The 20,430-nt window shown below is 39.0% G+C and overlaps 1 protein-coding gene across 2 annotated transcripts in view; it reads left to right on the top strand.

The window, feature by feature from the left end:
- The window catches only part of NOTCH2 (notch receptor 2), a 173,627-nt gene that overhangs the window by 28,275 nt on the left and 124,922 nt on the right, over positions 1 to 20,430 (top strand). For both annotated transcript variants that reach the window (XM_040471479.1, XM_040471478.1), the window contains exon 2: positions 13,541 to 13,622. In XM_040471479.1, the coding sequence (XP_040327413.1) occupies positions 13,541 to 13,622 (82 nt within the window). The remainder of the gene's footprint in view (positions 1 to 13,540; positions 13,623 to 20,430) is intronic.

The raw sequence follows: 20,430 nt of genomic DNA, 5'->3' as shown, positions 1-20,430 counted from the left end.
TAGCAGGCCACACGTTTTCTGTTTAAAGGTTCAGTTTCACTAGCTTAACTATAGGTGTGTTCTCTGGAGGAATTTATTTCTGATAAATTGAATTTGGGTAACTTGATTAAATGATGATGGGTCACCTACTTTTAATAGAGTTTCACCCTTCTTAAGAGTAAAATCTTGTCAACATATAAGATGTGATCATTTTTATGATCTGGTTCCATAATTTCCTTTTGCTTCTTGATACTACTCTGTGCTTGAGGAAAGATGGTATGTAGTTACAATTTTACAAAGGAAGAACTCGGTACAATTTCACCCATTCTTTTACCTCATAGGGTAGTTTGTTTTTATGTTTGTCTTGAGAAATAATACATAGCAGTGTATTGAATCCTAGAGTTGGCAAGTTTTCCAAACTGGGGTTCTTTTGTTGTGGAGTTGGGAGTGATACTAATGAATGTATGTCAGTCCTTGTTAGGGCATGTCCATGAAGAGTGGTTCTGAAATAAAGCATTGGTGGCCCCTGTTATCCTAGGAACTTAGTTTTATTTTTGATAAGCATATGGTCATTAGCTGGTCTTTGGCATAAATGTTTTTCATGTACATAGCTGGGATGTGGGTGCTTATCTACATGGGGATGTTATATTATAGAGGTTTGTAGGTTTGGGTAGATATCAGGCTTCACTGACTGCATCTCAACAGATGTAGTGAGTGGAAGGATGCTGGACTGCTAGATAAAAGACTTTTGTTCTGGTGCAGGCTTGGCCATCTTGACTTGAATGACTTTGGTCAAGTTCCTTATTTCTTTGAGTTGCAGTTTTCCTCTTCTGTAAATGGTGCTATTTCCAATTTGCATGCCTTACAGGGTTGTTGTAGGGATCAAATGAGGTCATTTGTATGAAAATGTTTTGTAACCTAGGAAGGCATTTTTATTGTAGCATTGTCTTAAGTCAGACTTAGCAGGGGCGAGAAAGCAAGAGTTGGGAGCTGACATTCTGATTTGTTTGGCCAGTGTTCACATTGGTCTTAGAATACTTGTAGGTTTGGGTGAGGGAACATGGATGGAAATCAGCTAAAAAATCCCTGCCCTTTGGAAGTTGAGATGTTAATCCTAAATGCATGTTGCCAAGTCAGTACCAACTCCCATCTGTAGGGAGAGCAGATGCTTGTTACTCTCATTTTACTGGAAGGACACTGGCCAGCCAACTAACTTAGGCTATGGCTGGCTACTTTCTGAAATTCACATCATTAGAGTTACATAAGATATTGTATCGTAGGAAATTTGCTGATTTGGGTTGTGTGTGTGTGTGTGTGTGTGTGTGTGTGTGTGTGTGTGTGTGTGTGGTGTTGGAAGGGCACATATAGAAGCCCATTCTGTGCAGATTTATGAACTTTTTCTACTTAATTCAAAAGTCATATCACAAAGAGAGGGAGGATACTTGATTCACTTGACATTTGTTTTTAATATAATTTACTGTCAAATTGGTTTCCATACAACACCCAGTGCTCCTCCCAACAAGTGCCCTCCTCAATGCCCATCACCCACTTTCCCCTCTCCCCCACTCACTTGACATTTTTTTTTTTTCAACGTTTATTTATTTTTGGGACAGAGAGAGACAGAGCATGAACGGGCGAGGGGCAGAGAGAGAGGGAGACACAGAATCGGAAACAGGCTCCAGGCTCTGAGCCATCAGCCCAGAGCCCGACACGGGGCTCGAACTCACGGACCGTGAGATCGTGACCTGGCTGAAGTCGGACGCTTAACCGACTGCGCCACCCAGGCGCCCCTCACTTGACATTTTTAATATAAAACATAAAGTATTTGAGACTTTCTATGGTAATTTATATTCAGGCTTATAGTCAAAGTGATTACAATGCTTTGGTTTTCATATTCTCGATGAGGTCATGTGTAGTTTGGTAGGGAGGAGGAGAAATGTTATTTAATCACTAGCACTACCCTAATAACCACATTTGCTTAAATCCTTTGTCCCTTTGCTTGAACTCAGGGTTACTTGCTTTAATACTGGTTTTCCAAAGGACTTAATCCTGTTAATGTGATGAGGTGGCGGTGGGAAGGACATTCCCACTGGGCCTAGAGTGGTGTAACTGGTAAAACTCCCTTTTTAAATCCCTCTTGTTCTACATGAATATCACTCCCATGTCCCCAAAGTGGAATGAATTTTTACTAAGGAGAGTATTTTAAGAGAGATAAACAAAAGAGATGAAAATATCTCCTCTGCCAGGTCTTCTTGACCTTAGAAAGCTAGAATAAACTATCATTTTGCAGATTTTATTTTTGTCTTCTTTTGTGGGAAATTAGGGACTTGTTTATGTTCTCTTGGAGGGAGATAGAAAACTGGCCTGCTCCTTCAACAGTTTGGCTTTGAAAGCATTTTTCAGACACTTACCATATGCCTAACATCATAGCTGGGTTGAAACTAGGTAGAACAGACATGGCATGGGTATTGTTCAGTCCAAAATCCATCTTTTCCTGGAACCCCCCTGGGCTGCCAGGCAGGAGAAAGGCGGCAAAGCAGATGGAATGGGTGGTGGGTTAGGACATCTGCCTTTTTTTTTTTTTTTGTAATTCCTCTAGGAAGTTGTGATTCATTTATAGGAACTGAGGAAGATTGGGCTCCAGAAAGTCAACACCCTGTACAGGATTTATCCCCTCAATTTTAATTTAATATATTGAGGTTTACATTATTTCTGTAGCTCTTTCTGAGAACTCTGGACTAAAGCTGAAACAAGAGAAGTCTCTTGGCCTCTCTAGAACTAAGAAGACCTTCATGAAGGCAACATAAATTTTGGGTTTGCCAAGCCAGGTGTTGCTGCAAATGGAGAAACCTAGGTTTCCTTCCTTTTTAAAAAATAAACATGGAAATTTCAAGTTCTGGTATGGTCATTTATTAGTGTAGACAAAATTTTCTGTCTTTATACTGCCTTTCTTTGGGCATCCACAGCAACAACTGGATGAACAAGAAGGGCCATGTCCATTTGCACACCAGATTGTGACTGTCAGTGTGTGGGGCTGTTATTACTCTATAGAAACCTAAGTAGTCTTAGAGGTAAATTCTTACACTCACAGTAAAGACAGAATATGAGTAGTTGAAAGGTTTGTGTGTCAGAGGAGAGGGGTTTTAAAGAGGACCTGGTTGAACATTGAAATTATCAGCTCTTCATCAAACACCTTTAAGTGTACATTATTGTTACTTTTTTCTGTTGACCCTGGGGCCCAAGTTATGTTGGTGTGAGTTGACATTGATCTGCGTTTGAAGAAACAAGTGAAAAGAAGGGAGCGATTGAAAATAAAACTAAATAAAAATTAAAGTTTGATGCTATATTACATGTTTTTTTCTTCCCTCAGTAGTTAATAAAGATTTGATATTTTCCTAGTGTCTACCTTCCTCTGTTCCAAGGTTGTTGTCCCAGACATGTTCCTGGAAATGGGAATGGTATACATTTACCATCTCCACATTTAGACATTTTCCTCACAATGAAGGTTTCTGTGCTTATCTGGAATATTGTGGGTAGGACCTTTTGAGCTCTTGGGTTTAGACAATTCTCAGTGATATGTGCAGGAGTTTTGAGTTGAATATTGTCCACAGGTGAGTAGTGGTTTTGGATGAAGATGTGGAACCTCTGTCACCCAGGTAATAATGTAGAAATAACCCAAGTGTTGCGATCTTAGCTTCTTCAGGCCCTGGCTTCAGAACAGTTAGCATAACACGTAGAGGTGCTTTATGCTGGACTCAGACTTTCTGTCATACGGTGACAGTTTACGGTGTTCTGGTGACTTGATTCTTGGGAGTAGCCTTCATTGCTACAACCAAAGTTGTTTTAAAAAGGCTGCAGAAGAGACACCCATGAAGAAATCTAGGGTGTTCTCTGGATTTACCCCATTTGGTTTTGGGAATTCTCCATGATTTTATAAAATGTAACAATCTCAGGTTTTTTCATTTTTATTTTTAACATAATTTTGTTCTCTACCTCTAAATTAACAAACAATAGAAATTGTCTGCTCCTTTTAAAAAGCTTTCTGAACAATTTAAGCTAAAAGAGCACTTTTGTTTCTCTTGGGTGGGTAGCAAGAAGATTATATATATTTATAAAATTCTTTTCTAGCAAGGGTACTTAAAAGCATGTATTTAAAATTAAGAGCTTTTAAAAAAAATGAAGCTGTATTTAACAAAATAGTCTTTAAAAAGCTTTAAAAAGGGAGCATTTACTAAAAGCACAGGAAATTGGTGACAGGCTGAGTTTGTTTCTGATAACAACAGATATACATCATAGAACAGAGGAGGTAATAGAAGATATAAGACAATGGAATAACTCCTCAGATTGGCCTTTTTTTTTTTTTTTTAATTTTTTTTTTTAAACGTTTTTTTATTTTTGGGACAAAGAGAAACAGAGATTGGATGGGGGAGGGGCAGGTAGAGAGGGAGACACAGAATCGGATAAAGGCTCCAGGCTCTGAGCCATCAGCCCAGAGCCCGACGCGGGGCTCGAACTCACGGACCACGAGATCGTGACCTGGCTGAAGTCGGACGCTTAACCGACTGCGCCACCCAGGCGCCCCTGGATTGGCCTTTTTTGACCACTATATATCACTATATATATATTTGTATAGAGAATAATTTAACTTCTAGATCTGATACAGCTTCTTCCTCCCTTGGGTTTTATTTTATTTATTTTGTATTTATTAAAAAAAAATTGAACGTTTATTTGTTATTGAGAGACCAAGAGAGACACACAGAGAGACAGAGCATGAGCATGGGAGGGGCGGAGAGAGGGGGAGACACAGAATCCGAAGCAGGCTGTCAGCACAGAGCCTGACGTGGGGCTCGAACTAAAAAACCATGAGATCATGACCTGAGCCAAAGTCAGACACTTAACTGAATGAGCCACCCAGGCGCCCTGCGCCCCCTGCACTTGGGTTTTATTATACTGAGATCCTGAATGAACCTTTTGGATATATAAATCCTGTAATTATTTTGATCAGTGTCATTTTCCAAAGGGTTAGATGCTCATAGTGAAGAAATACATCAGGTCTACTTTGGATCAGATTGGTGCTTATTTTTCTGTGGATGTGTGTTAGTGAATCTACTTGGGGAAAATGGTACTATATAATGAAAACATATGATCTTAGCTTACCATTCACTTGGAATTTTTATTACTATGTTTTCTGTATTTGCTGTTTAGATGTAAATTACTTTGGCTTTTGTTCAACTCATTTAAATTAATTCATTTTTTTAAATCTTTATTTATTTATTTTTTTTGGGGAGGGAGGGGGACATAGAGGGAGAGAGACAGAATCCCAAGCAAGCTCTGCACTGTCAGCACAGAGCCTGACGTGGGGCTTGGCTCACACTCAAGAACCTGTGAGATCATGACCTGAGCTGACACCAAGAGTCGGACGTTCAACTGACTGAGCCACCCAGGCACCCCTTAAATCAATTCTTCACCATAATACACATAGCTTAAGATTCATGGGGAAGAGTGGGGGAAGCTGCATCTTTAATTCATGCAAATGTTAAAGCAGGAACTTCCAAATATGTTTAGTTTTGTGAAGATTAGAAAAATAAGGTTCCACTTCCTCAACTTCTCTTCCCTGTTAAAGGCCAGGAAATTTGCACCATTATTTCCTTCTCATTTTACTTTTCTACTGCTTATACAAAATGATATCAGAATTATTAGGCACAGTCACATTTGGGATCACTATGCTTGTTGAAATTGAGGCCTTAGAACATTTTAAACACAAGTTGGGTGTTGACTTGTTGACTTTGTTAATAGGTTTTGTGTTAAAGATAGTTCATTGAATAACTTGAGTATTGACTGTACCTGCTTACGGTTCTAGCACTGGGCTAGGTCCCAGGTAGACAAAGATGAGCTAGTTGTATCTTAGGGAATTTGCACCGAGATGAGGGAGAGAGACAGGTGAGCCAGCACTTTAAAAAAAAAAAAATCTACCTAGGATGTAATGGGAGCACAGAGGGGGAACATCTAAATCAGACTGGAGGGTCTCTGAGGGCTTCTTAAGGAAGGTATTGTTTTATCTATGATTTGAAATATAGGTAGGAGTAAGCTAGATGGATAAGGAAGAAAGGGAGGGGAAGTATTTTCCAAGTGAAAGAATGCACATGTGTGGAGAAGTGATTATTAACAAATTGGCCACATCTGATTTATAAATATATTTTTATAATTATTCATTTTATTTAACTCATAAATGAAAATTTTTCTGCAGTCTTTAAGAAGACAAAAATAAAAAAGTAAATAACAATGCACAGTATATGTCAATATAGCACAGCAAATATTGATGGATTTTGTTTTTTGCAGTGAATCTAATAGTATAAAATAGACAAAATTGGCATTTTTAAAATAAAAGATTATTCTAGATTCATCAACTCATTAGGATGGTTATCTTTATAAAATGAATATTACATTAGTAATGTCAAAAACACCCTTATGTAATTTATTTACTTATTTATTTTTATTAAAAAAATTTTTTTTAACATTTATTCATTTTTGAGAGAGAGAGAGAGAGAGACAGAGCATGAGTGGGGAAGGGGCAGAGAGAGAGGAAGATACAGAATGTGAAGCAGGCTCCAGGCTCTGAGTTTTCAGCACAGAGCCGGATGCGGGGCTCAAACTCAGGACGCAAGATCATGACCTGAGCTGAATTCGGATGCTTACCCGACTGAGCCACCCAGGCGCCCCCCCCCTTATGTAATTTATAATTTCAGTTTCTGTTGGTTATATTTTCTTAAATCAAGGTATACCTCTTTTTGAAAAGTAATACTATTTTGCTATGAACTCTATAGCCTAAGCCTCAATCTTTATGGGTCTGGTATTAGCATCTCTTAAATAGGAAACACATTTTCTATTAGATGATACCTGTAAAGGACATCGAAATCCTTGTAACACTATCAGGAAAATAAAAAACTGGTATCTTCCTTGTTGTATTTATTTGCCTTTTAATCAAGACGAATTTCAAAGAGGAAGACAGATGTTTCTCTACTTTGTTTTTATTTAAATGCACCACTTGGGATTTGAAGCTTCTGCACTTCTGTTTGTTTGGATTTTTTTTTTTTTCATGGCTTGATCCCAAAAAATGGAATAAAAAGTTTAGTGGAAGTTTGTTGTTTGAAATCACAGGGTGCTATGAGAATTATTGCAAATCCCTGATGTCTCTCTGTCTGCCCTCAATTCTCCTACTTTTGGTAATAATGCAAGCAGTCATTTTGGAAAACTTTGCTTTGTTCATTTTACCGGGTCTCTTCCAGACACCATGTGCCTGAAGCAGCAGCAGCAGCAGCAGCTAGCTGTAGCCAAGGTCCTAGGGCATAAACTCAGAGTACTTGTCTCTCAAATGCTGGTACTCAAAATTTGCATAAACGTTAAAGAGAAAATTCAAAAGGCCCTGTATACCTTCTCTTCACGTATTTTAGGAACCCCACCAATTTAAGATATTAAAACGGCTTTTGAGTGAGCAGTGGATATAAACACAAACAGATACCACACTGCAGACCAGTGGAGCAGGATATGGAAAAAAAAAATCATGTGAGATAGACAACAGAGGCTTATTTGAAGAGGCTACAAAGCAACAAGTAATGCCAATTCACAGTGATTACATGTTAATGCAACAAGTGAAACACATTGAAGGCTGCTCAGATTACAACTGGCTGGGGTGCAGACTTAATTACTCATGTTAGAGATTCGTAAAACAAAGGGAGGCTTTTAAACCAATGATATGTAGCTGGCATGATACTGAAAAGCCCTGGAAAACTAGTCAGACGCCTAGACGAAATCTTAAGGAAGATTTCATCAAGTCAGGATACCTTGGGCCAGTCCCTAAATGGGCAGATTCCTGAAGCCCTGGACCTGGTCAAAATCAATGACAGCTTATTCTGGTTTTTTTGTAGTATTTATAGACAAATAAGGCCAATAAACTTGAATCAATACTAGAACCTTGTCTGGACTGAGTTACACAGTGCTAAACAACAAGGGTTTGGGTTGTATTTCTTAGCGGCTCTTTTTAGGGTGGTCCTGAGATTGATATGAAGAGGGTTTGCTAAAGATATAAAAACAAGTTTTATTTTGTTTGTATTTATCTCAGAGTCATTTGGGTAGATCACATTCTCTTTGCCCCTACCCCTAACTTCCCTTCATTAGATTGTATGGACTGTGAGGATAGGAATTGTTTCATTTGTTTGATTTCCATGCAATGACTAGTAAAAGGCCATGCTCACAGTAAGTTCTTCAAACAATAGTAATAGAACCATGTTAAAATTGAAAGACATTTTTGCTCATATATAGTGTGTACCTTTAGTGAGTGGCTTCTTATTCCTGCAGTACTATTCCAGTACTATACCTTTTTTTTTTTTTTTTTTTTAAGCAGTGACCTCTGCTTTTTTTTTCTTTTCTTTTTTTTTTGGTGGTAGTAGTAGTAGTTCAGTATGTCTTTTATTAGATTGTTATCGATGGCAACTGGGAAGAATTTATTTCACCTAATGATATTACATCCTAAATTGCCTGGGGCTCTTCTATTTTTCTAGATTTCTCAGTATGTTTAAACTAGGGTTTGATTGATATAACAAGTTTCCCTAAAGGCACCATTTATCATGCATTTAGTTACCAAGAATTTAAGTACCTACTATGTGAGCTAGGTTTTTTTTGAGTTCTTACTTATGTATCAGGCATTGTTCGAGGCTGTTTAAGTGGTTAATTTATTTATTTCTTACCAGGGTTCTGAGAGATGATTTTATAGGTGAAGAAACTGAAGCACAAAGTGGATACAGAGACAGATAGTAAATGGTGGAGCCAGAATCCAAGCTCAGATGCTGGTGCATTAAACTATATTGCCTCAAATAGATAGAAAAGAAGAAAGGTCTTCTATCCTCTGGGAACTTAAACATGGACAAGCAGAGAGAGAAGACCGTATAGAATTAAGGGCTAAACTGTGAGTGAGTTGTCAATGTCGTAAGACTCGGAAGCTATGAGGGGGAGGCAGGAGGTGGGCTGGGCCTCCAAAGAGTGAGTAGAGTGTAGATGGTGGAGGGAAGTGGCAGCAGAGGAAGCTGAGAAGTAGGTAGAGGCCTGGAGGGCAGTGGTGATCCGTCCCAGGGAGAGACTGCATTTACTGTGGTGGGAGGGCACTGGGCAGGGAAGGTGGGCTGCAGTCTTGAAGGCGAGCCTGAAGGTGTAGACTGGAAGACGTAAGAAAAGGCCTGTCCCTGGAAGAAGTGTGAACCATGGCATTGTGTGAAGGTAGTGCATAGACCTCTCGTCTGGTTCTTCTGAAGCCAAACTGAGAGTAAGTTCTGAGAATTGAGTAGAACTGAAAGTCAATGTAGATTATAGAGTGCTGGACCAACATTTTGCAAGTGGGGCTTCTGGGAGATTGGATGAGGTTAGAATAAAATTCTTACCATTTTTGGGGAGCTAAGAGAATGGATATCTTCAGCCTATTCTAAAAAGGGAAGACTTGAATAAATTTATATACACATATGTAAAAAAGAAACCTTTCACTCACTGGAACATTTTATAATCGTCACTGTTTTCAAACACAAATCTGATGGTGTCATTGTCCTTGCTTAAAGCCAAGCAGTACTTACCTTCACACTTAGACCAGAAGTGGGAGTCTAATCCCTGCCTGCCTCTTACCACTCTCTGCCTTGCTAAATAGTCGCTAGCCACGTGCACCTGGAATACCAGTCTCATTCCCATCTCATGGCCTTTACACTTGCTCTTTCTCTGTTTGGGATTACTCTTTCCCACATCTTCATGGTTCTTTTTCATTTAAATCTTGGCTCAAAGACACCTTCTGAGAGAGGCCTTTCCTAGTCACCCTATCCAGCCTTTGTAGTTACTCTGTCTCCCAAATCCAGGTTCTGTTTCCAACAGAATCTATCACTTACCACTGTCTGAAATGACATTATTTATTTATTCATTTATAATCTCTCTTTCCCTCTTCACGGGGACAGGGACTTTATTCTGTTAACCGTGGAATCCCTGAATTTGGGCTAGTACCTCATGGAGTAGATGCTTTGTAAGTGTGTTCTCAGCATTAGAAGCGTAGTCCCCAAATACATTGCCCAGGAAATGTGTGAAAATTAGAAATTGGTGTCTAGATTTTGTATCACATTGCCAAGTGATGGAATGATAAAATTGAAATCTGCTTCTGTTTTCACCCCTTTTTGGCGGGGAGGAAGGCATGCATGCACACACATACAGTATATGAGATTGATTTAAGTCAGCAGTATTTATTGAGTGATCACTGTGGCTTAAGATGAAAATTTTAGAAAAAGTTACCCTTTTTGTGAGTGACTCATTTCTCTGAGTCTACTAAGACATTAGTTTAAGCATCTATTCTGTAAATGGGGTATGATTGAGCAGTTTGTTTTTTACTCTACAAATACAAAGGTGCTTTCAATTTCACTGTTAAATTTAAATGTTTTACATTGGAAGAAGGGCAAATTGAATTTTGAAATGAGATCTTTCCTGGTCTCACTGCAGTTTTTTCAAATTATCAAAGTTTTAACTTCTCTTTGAATGGCACATTATTACACTATTCATTTACAGATTACTCCTAAGCAAAGTCATGAGTCTCAAATTTTACTTTATTTTTCTTTTGTCTATTCAGGCAACATCTTACTGTCTAGATTACCTGAGACCTCCAGTGGATTGTATAGTCTTAGGGATTCCTTAAAGTTCTCAAAGTATGGTTCCTCAGACTTTAACATCACTATTACCTGGGAACTTGTTAGGAATGCAAGTGCCCAGGCCCCTTCTAGACCTCCTTAATCAGAAACTGTGGGGCTGGGGTCCAGCAGGCCCTCCAGTTGACTCTGATGCACACTTTGAGCACCATGGCTTAGTAAACGTTAAAGGGTCAAGGTAGTGTGATCCTAAAGATTAGCCAGATGGCATTAATTTTTAGCCCTGTAAGCCCACCTCCTTTTTGGTCACTGAATTTGATTGGTTCACTAAGGCTAGGCTGTAAAGTTATTTGCTAGATGGATTGCCACATACTGACTTTGGGTTGTTTGTGTTTCTCTGAACTTGTCACTGTAATGATTTGCCAGGACACTTAATAGGAACAGACTGTAATTTTTTTTTGCACCCGTGGCTTTCTGAGTCATGGGTGGCTAGGTCCTTAATGTCCTTCTGCATAGATTTCTCCAGGCACCAGGTATGCCATTCACATACTTTTGACGAGGGAGGTGTCACTGTTGGATCGCAGGAGACCTTCAGAAGCATTTAGTCCACGCCAGTGTAGTTCACAGGTAGGGAAATTGAGCCCCCGTGAGGTTGTGCTGTACTTGCAGTAGTACAGCAGGCGAGTGCTGGAGGCAGGATTTCAAGTCTCCCCTGCGCCAGGACTCCTGCAGGGGGAGGACAGGGCTGCAGCTTAGCCCGCTCCCTGCCTGCAGGACATTCCTTTCCTACTGACAGGTTTCTTTTTTATTTAAAGAAAAAAAGCAAATAGAAAAAAGTCAGGAAGTTCTCATTGAAACTAATAAAAGTGTCTAAAGAGAATGAAAAAAACAGTTTGAGAACTTTGGTATGGAGGAAATAACCTGACATTAACTGTTTTAATTATAGTTGTAGCATTGGCCTTATCAGTGTGGGAAGAGGGAGCATTTGAGCCCTACAGGGAAGTGGGATATGGACAACAAGATGACCCTCTTCCTGAATCTGTCTCTTCAGGCTGCAGCTTAGTGACTGTGTGATCCCAACGGCTGCCATAGAGATGGGGCTGGACTCACTAAGAGACCTGGGTCCTGGGCCCAGCACTGGCACAGCTAGTGTGGTGTGATGCTCCACGAGGAGGTCACCTCACCTCCTTGGCCTCCACTTTCTAGTCAATGGGTCTAATAATACCTGTTCTGCCTATCCTGAGAAGAAAACTGCCAGAGGTTGGGAAGCAGTGTATCACAGAAGTTAAGAGCACAGACTCTCTTGTAGGATCTAGACTCCCTAGGTTCAAGTTCTGCCTCTTTAACTCACCGGTGTGGTGGTAGGCAGGTCACTTACCTTTTTTGTGGAACTGTTATAATGAAACTAACTTCTTCATAGGGTCGTAGGGAGCATTGAATTAGTCTGTGCAAAGTGTTTAAAATAGTATCTGATATTTAGTAAGTACAGTGTGTTAGCTGCTATGGTTATTACTATTTTTAAAATATTATTATTTTAAGGGATGAGATTTCTGTAAACATGTCCTCAAATGGTTCCATCCGTTGGTCACAGTACTGGGAAAATAGAGGGTTCTTACTCAGTGATTGTTAATGGAGTTGTTATAACATGCAGCTTGTGCCTGCCCGCACCCTGAAAGGAAGCTGATTTTGATGCCCCAAGCAGGGCAGGCCTACAGCCTCTGATATTGAGCAGTTTATTCAGAGAGTAGTATGGCTGGAGGAAACTCAAAGGTGGAGACTTCTCAATTTTGCTTTCAGGTTTATAACCACCCTAGGAAATGGACATCTTAATAATCTTCCAGAAAAATTAATTAACTTCAATTTTGATTTTTATTGTTTGGCTAGGTTGCTTTCTGTCTTGCCTTTCCAATTGTTATTAGGATTCATGATAAGGATTTTGGGGATGAAAATTCCAGCTCTGAAAGCTGAACAATCAAGGTATTGTAGTTAACCAGCAAGTGAGTAGTAGACTTTGGGTAGCCTCCCTTCTCTTCGGGCTGAAATCAGTGAAAGTTTCTACTATTACTGTTTATTTCTGAGTAGTCTTTTTTGGGGAGGGATTGTGGTGGTGAAGCGCCTTTTTGTTGCCTTATAAAAGGACTGGAGTTTAAGAATTTGAAAGTTATTGTTTTATCTGCATGTATAAAACTTTAACTTTTTATTTTCCTTACTTTGACCCCCCGCCTCCTCTATAATCCGCATTTGTGGTCTACTCCCCATCTTTGTGTGAGCCCTTTAAGGCTAGAGATTATGTCTTATTCATTTCTTATGTATTCCACTTCCCCTTTCTCTCTGGATCCTAGTACTGTGCCTCATACATACTAGGCTCTCAATTACAGTTTGTTCAATGAGTTTTGTTGATATTTCTGTTACATATTAAAGTGGCCTGTTTTAAAACTTCACTCGAAGCCTTAGGTAATTCATTAATATCATGGTGACCTGATATCTACCCAGGTCTTCCTAAGTATTCATTGATGAATCCTTATGTTTCCAAACTAAAGGTGCTCATGGCATATCATGGATGTTAGAGCTTTAATTTTCTTAGTATCATTGGGAGATAGGGATGCAATAGCTGGAGAGATAGAGGCACAGATAATTAGGGGCATCGTTCAAGATTACAAAACAGTTATTATAGGAAGAGACTCCTAGGATGAGCTTCCATGCTCCTATGACCCCAGAAGCCAAAGGACAAAAACAAAACAAAGCAAGCAAACAAGAAAACCTGATTGAACCTCTAAAGGGAAACCCAGATCAGGTCTGATATAGGAACGGATGTTGACCTAGATTGGGTAACATTTCTTTGCTGTCTGAGGGTTATGATTAGTGACTTATTTCTAATACGCATTTGTTTTTATTTTTAGCATTGCAGTGTCGGGACAGCTATGAGCCCTGTGTAAATGAAGGAATATGTGTTACCTACCACAATGGTACAGGATACTGCAAGTAAGTTTTTCTGTTTGTTTTTTTCCCTGTTTATATATTTTATTTTTCCTCAATAGCACACTGGACAAGATTTGGTCCTACTAATTCTATTTATTTTTTTTTTTATTAAAAAAAAATTTTTTTAACGTTTATTTTTTAAGGAACAGGAGACAGAGTGACAGTGGGGGAGGGGCAGAGAGAGAGGGAGACACAGAATCCAAAGCAGGCTCCAGGCTCTGAGCCGTCAGCACAGAGCCTGACGCGGGGCTCAAACTCACGAACTGTGAGATCATGACCTGGGCTGAAGTCAGATGCTTAACCGACTGAGCCACCCAGGCACCCCACTAATTCTATTTTTAATACTTCTGTGAATGTTACTGGGTCTCTAACTTTTCTGGTGTAATTTTGTGAGCAATGAGGATGGAAGGATGTGGATGTCAGATAAATGGTTAACAAGAACTTCTTATCTCATCGTTGTCTTCTTCATTATGAAAAAGACTTTTCAGTGAGTGACTAGTTAATGTATATTGGGTACATTCCTAGAATCGCTCCTCAACACGTTAGTTATGATCTTGTTTTTAAGTCAAACCACAATTGATACTAGCTTTAATTCTGCCTAGTGTAAGTGAATATTATAGCCATGCAAAACTATTTTTTCTGGTGTAAAAAAGTCCAGTTCAGAAAGAGAGACTGTGAGAAGGATGCATACACCTGCAGGGATGGGACAGAAAGCAGGTGCCATGGAGAATGTCACTATAGGGGTTTAAAAGAGTAAGAGTCAGGAACAGTACTAGGGAGTGTAGGCTAGTTTCTTAGGAGCAGTTTTTCTTTTTTCTCCAACGACCTAGTTTATGCTTTTCGTTGATTTGAGGAGGCCTGTGAGATTATCTCATAAATAGCTCCTCTTTTCCATCCAGCTCATTTGAAAAATTTTAACAGGAGAATGTATTCGTTCTATTTATATCATGGAAAATAAGATTTGATAATAGGACTTTTATTTTCTTTAACACTTGTATGGGCTGTATCTTTGTTCTGTGCTTTGGTAGCAGTACTTGCTTGATAAGCATTTTAAATGACCTTATCCAACATGTTTTTATTTCTTCTCTGGATATTTAATTGAATACCATAAAAATAATAATGACAATTGTTCCAATCAAGTCCATTCTGACCCTCGGATCTAAGTTCTTTAATGTGATAAAAAAAGAATTTTTGCAGGTCAGGAAACATACTCTTCACCTGAGTGACAATATTTTAAGTGGTGATGATGGTGAAGTTTAACCATAGGTTGTTTGGATTGGAATAAAGACAATACTGGAAATGAAATTTTTTATGTAATTGATAATGAGCTGCTCACCTAGTTTTTCTAGCTGGAAAACAAAAAACAAAAACAAAAATGTGATGTAGTCTCCTCTCAGAATGGTGACACAACTAGAGATAATGACGGGGAGGAACTTAATACCTTAGAACTGGCTACCAAAATCTTCAGGCCCTTTTTGGCACCTGGTGTCTCGGTTACTTGCTTTATTTTATTATTCACCCCTCTTGTGGTAGTTACCCCATTACATTATGATCATTTGTGGATGTGTTTGTTTCTCCTACTAGACTGCAGGTCCTTGCCTTGTGCATTTTTGTATAGTTACTGCCTGGTGGAGTAGCTGGTAATGCAGCTAGAGCTTAACAATGTATTTCGTGAACTAAAAGATGCCAATAGATACCATCGTTCATGTATTTTTTTTTTAATTTTTAAAAAACATTTATCTTTATTTTTGAGACAGAGAGAGACAGAGCACAAGCAGGGGAGAGGCAGAGAGGGAGGGAGACACAGAATCAGAAGCAGGCTCCAGGTTCTGAGCTGTCAGCACAGAGCCTGACGTGGGGCTCGAACTCGTCAACTGTGAGATCATGACCTGAGCTGAAGTCGGATGCTCAACCGACTGAGCCACCCAGGCGCCCCAACGTTCACATATTTTTTAAATCCATGTCTTAAATAAGAAGATACTGATCCTCCCCTCTGAGAATTTTATTTGCTTCACACAGCATCCAGGATGGTAGTACTATATTGAGAGGCACTTCAGTTCTATTTGGACACAACTCAACTTGGTGACTTATGTAGGGGGAATTTCAAATAGATTCTAAGTGTTGGCCTATGTATTTGTGGTCTGACATGGGAGAGACTAGTCTCTGAGCACTTACCAGGAGAGGACACTAAGGGTCGCTTTTGGGAGACAGATTTGTGGCCTGTTAGTCTCAAACTCTCCAACCAAGGTGAGAGAGACAAAGTTGCCCCCAGTTTCTAGAAGAAGCACTTCTAGGGAACAGGGAACTCACTTTGTGGTTGACAGAAATGGAGCTGCATACATTCTGCCCCTAGATGCTTGGTAATTGTTGATGGGTTAGGCTGCTTATGGATATAGTTCTGGGGGGTCCCTCAGCTGTCCTCCAACCCTGAGGTTGTGAGGGAAACAAGCCCTCTGAGAAGGGGGAGTAAGAAAAGAAATGGATGAGGCTGTTCTTTTGGGACACCAATATGAACAATAAAACTTGTAAGAAGAGAGTGCTTCTCTACACCGGGAGATATTATAGAGAGTAGAGAGTATTTCTCTACCTTTTGGCGTCATCAGGACTGGCAGTGTCAACGTAAGTGGACATAGGAAAAGCAAGGACAACATCAGGGAGGCCAAGTCAGTCATCTCTGCAAATGCCACAGAATGATAAGCAACATTTTAAGCAAAAATAACATCCGGGGCACCTGGGTAGCTCAGTTGGTTATGTGTCCAAGTCTTGATTTTGGCTCAGGTCATGATCTCACGGTTCGTGAGTTCAAGCCCTGCATTGGGCTCCATGCTGACAGTGCAGAGCCTGTTTGGGATTCTCTCTCTCTCTCCCTCTGCCCCTCCCCTGCTTGTGCATTCTGTCTGTCTCTCTCTGTCTCTCTCTCTCAAAATAAATCAACTTAAAAAAAATGACATCTACTTAGCAGACCTTTCATTGTATCTTCACCAACTTTGCTTTTTTCCTTGGGGAAGGAAGGTAATCTAGCTTGTTCAGTAAATATTATTTTCCCAAAATGGTAAATGGATATTAGAACACTTAGAAGTTCTATAAAAATGACGTCAGACATGCAAGGCATATGATTATCTTTTTATTCATGAGATTGCTTAGTGGATTAAGAAAAGAAAGTTGAAGCCAAATTCTTTTTACAAGGGGATGGGGAACGGGAATTAATGGAAATGTTTTAAAGTAGAAGGTATCTGACTATCTGTTTAAAGAGCATAATGCTACTGATTCAGCTAAAATATAATGGTTGTTTATAGAAATTATAGAAATCCTTGATAAGATCACATTGACAGATGAGGATAAGTACTTTTAAAGGTTAGTTTTGTACACAGCTCAACAGTTTTTTTCTCACTGTTAGGAGCCTAAGTACCCTATCATAGTCTATGATGCCAGACAAGGAAAACCTGTGTAATCTTGCATAAAACTCAATTATTGCTCCTAAATAGTTGTTGTCAGATCTTAATAAAGCCCTCTCACTACAGAGAGATAAGACATTTTATGCTCTCCCTTGTCCTACTGGGAGGTATAAATATATAATTAAGTTTGGCTGTCATTAATCACTTTCAAGTTGTTTGTCTCAGGCTTTCAAATATAAACCATTCCAAATCCCAATTTGATTGAAAATCATGGGTAACTCAAATTTGCTAGAATGTTGGGGGAGGGTATGGTTATGATTTGTAAAATTTACAAAGTGTGCATTTTTAAAGGCATATTTATCATAGTTATTTGCAGTCCTTATCTGTCAGTTCTTAACATCTGGATTGTCTTTGGGTATGTTTGTATCAACAGCTCTTTCTCTTGACTTTGGGTACAATTTCCCTTTAGTTCTCATTTATGGTAGTATTTGTTATTTACTAGGCATTGTCAGTGATGCACTTTAAAGTTTATCTTCCACCAAAGAGTGGTGAGTTTTGTTTTACCAGGCAGTTACATTACTGGAAGATCACCTTGATCCTATGAAGGCTTGGTTTTAGACCTTGTTTTGCCAGTTCTGTTTTGCCTTTAGTCTGACAGTATAAGTCTTAGTACTGGGATGTGGTCCTTACTCCAAAGGTATGACTCCTCAAGGGGATCAGTGGGAAGTGTGAGGTGCTTGGTAAGCCTAGTATTTCCCAAACCTTTCTAATTTAGTAGGACTTGAATTCAAGCTTCTGACTCCCCAGAACCAAGCTCAGCCTTTCAGCCTTTCAGCCTTCCAGCTCTTGCTTTCCTTTGGGTTCCTAAGTACCTTGTTCATGCACAGCCAGGAATCATTTAAGGATTTAAGTGGGAGTCGTATGCATATTTTAGGGCTACCCGCTCTGTGGTTCTGTCTTTTCCAGGATTTCTCCTCCTCAAATTCTAGTTTCTTAGACAGTTCCAAATAGCTTTGACTCCTCAGCTCAGTAAGACTTCCATTTTCTGCTTGCATTCTGTTCCTCTTGTGCTGTGTGGACTGAGGAATACCTTCAGGGAAAAAGCTATATAAATGTAGGTTTCATATAGTTTGCTTTTCTTCTTTTGAGGCTCATATCCCTTCCAGTTTCTGCCTGCTTTTGATTACTCCCCGGTACCTTTAATATATTGTCCACAGTGTCTAATTATTGTGAGCAAGAGAGTTGATCTGATATAATTACTCTGCCATTATTTTTAATGATAAAAATTATCATTATAAAGGACTCTTTCAAAAATTTCTACATACCACTTAGGAGGTAACTAGCATAGTGTTTATTAAACACTGGAGAGTCACCATGAGTTACATAGGTACCTGTGGATGGATGATTGCATTTGAGAATCTCTACTTTTTGCCAAAATACCTAACTAGGAACTACATTTTAAAGTAAATCATTATAAATATAAAATGTTATAAAGTACAACTTTGTTTCACAATTTACCTAAAATTGGTCTACTAGCTGTAAGAAACATTTCAACATTAACAACTAACAGTTTTCCTTGCCAGGATTAGGGCTAATGGTGTAGACCTCCTAAAGCCGTTCCAGGAAAACTGGAGCCACTGCCTTCTTTGTCCTCTTGATATGTTTCTATGTAGTCAGGAGAGAATAGAGACACTCGGAATCTTCCAGAGCCTGGCTTATAGTAGAGGAGGTGCTATCAATATTTGTGGTGGTGGTGTTCTCCTAGAAAGGCATTTTCACAAGTCATGGCTGACTCAACATTTTCCCATTTCACTCACCTTGTTAGTGCATTCAGTGCTGTTCAGGGCAACATCAGATCCAAGAGATACACTGGGAAAAATGTCAACTGTTAAATCACTTTCTCTTTCTTCTCTGCTGAACCCGGTTCTGCCAAGAAGATTCCTTCAAGTGGGATGCCCTATTTAGCAGAATATCTTATGGACAGTTTTTCTGGCAGATGCTAGCAGAAGCCTGGCCACATTTCTGTAGTTATTTTATCTTTACCACAAAATGAAAAATACTGTCTTTTGCTTACTAAATACCTTTCACAGAGTAATATTTTTTCAGTGTGATGCTGAAGGAGCTATTAATTCAAGAATTACTTCTTTATTGTATGCTGTTTATATATATCAGTATAACGGATAACTGAAGCCTGTGGTAGTGGTTGCAAGTAATCGATAGTGTTATCACATTGTTTCACACTCTTTCGGAAGTCATAAAGTAATTATCAATTCATTAACCTGGACTTCTTAAAGAGGTTCACAGTGAGTCTTACTAGCCTGTTGCAAAGTGAGTCGTGAAGTGACGGACTGTAATGCCCTTCAGAACAGAAACTGCCAGTGACTGGTAGGGCTAAGGCCAGGGAAAGGTGAGTGAGGGATTCATCTCAGGTATAAAATTAAAGAGGGTATCAGAAAACCCAGTTACCAAGATCAGTAATATTTAATGCAATAATTTAGAATGTCAGCATTAATGCAAACAGTTGTGGGTTCATTTCTGGGCTTCCTATTCTGTTCCATTGATCTACATGTCTATTTTTGTGCCAGTACCGTACTGTTTTGATGACTACAGCTTTGTAACATAACTGGAAGTCTGGAATCATGATACGTCCAGGTTTGCTTTTCTTTTTCAAGATTACTTTGGCCATTTGGGGTCTTTTGTGGTTCTATACAAATTTTAGAATTGTTTGTTTTAGTTCTGTAAAAAATGCTGTTGGTATTTTGATAGGGATTGCATTAAATGTGTAGATTGCTTTGGGTAGTATAGACATTTTAACAATATTTGTTCTTCCAGTCCATGAGCATGGGGTGTCTTTCCATGTCTTTGTGTCAACTGCAGTTTCTTTCATCAGTATTTTATAGTTCAGAGTACATTGGTACTCTTTGGTAAGGTTTATTCCTAAGTATTTTATTATTTTTGGTGCAGTTGTAAATGGGATTATTTTTTTCATTTCTCTTTCTGCTGCTTCATTTTTGGTGTATAGAAATGCAATAGATTTATGTACATTGATTTCATATCCTGAGACTTTACTGAATTTGTTTATCAGTTCTCACAGTTTTTTTGGTAGAGTCTTTTGGGTTTTCTATATATAGTATCATGTCATCTGCATATAGTGAAAGTTTTACTTCTTCCTTACCAATTTGGATGCCTTTTATTTCCTTTTGTTGTCTCATTGCTGTGGCTGTGACTTTCCAGTACAGTGTTGAATAAAAGTGGTGAGAGTGGGACACCCTTTTCTTGTTACTGAATTTAGGGGAAAAGCTCTCAGTTTTTCCCCCTTACGGATGATGTTAGTTGTGGGTTTTTCTTAGATGACCGTTATTATGTTGAAGTATGTTCGCTCTAAACCGACTTTGTTTAGGACTTTTATCATGAAT

Source organism: Herpailurus yagouaroundi, unplaced genomic scaffold, assembly GCF_014898765.1.
Source record: "Herpailurus yagouaroundi ecotype Mexico unplaced genomic scaffold, PumYag 77, whole genome shotgun sequence".
NCBI classification, from domain to species: Eukaryota; Metazoa; Chordata; class Mammalia; order Carnivora; family Felidae; genus Herpailurus; species Herpailurus yagouaroundi.
The sequence above is the reverse complement of the archived record's forward strand: the minus strand, read 5'-3'. Positions and strand labels throughout refer to the sequence as shown.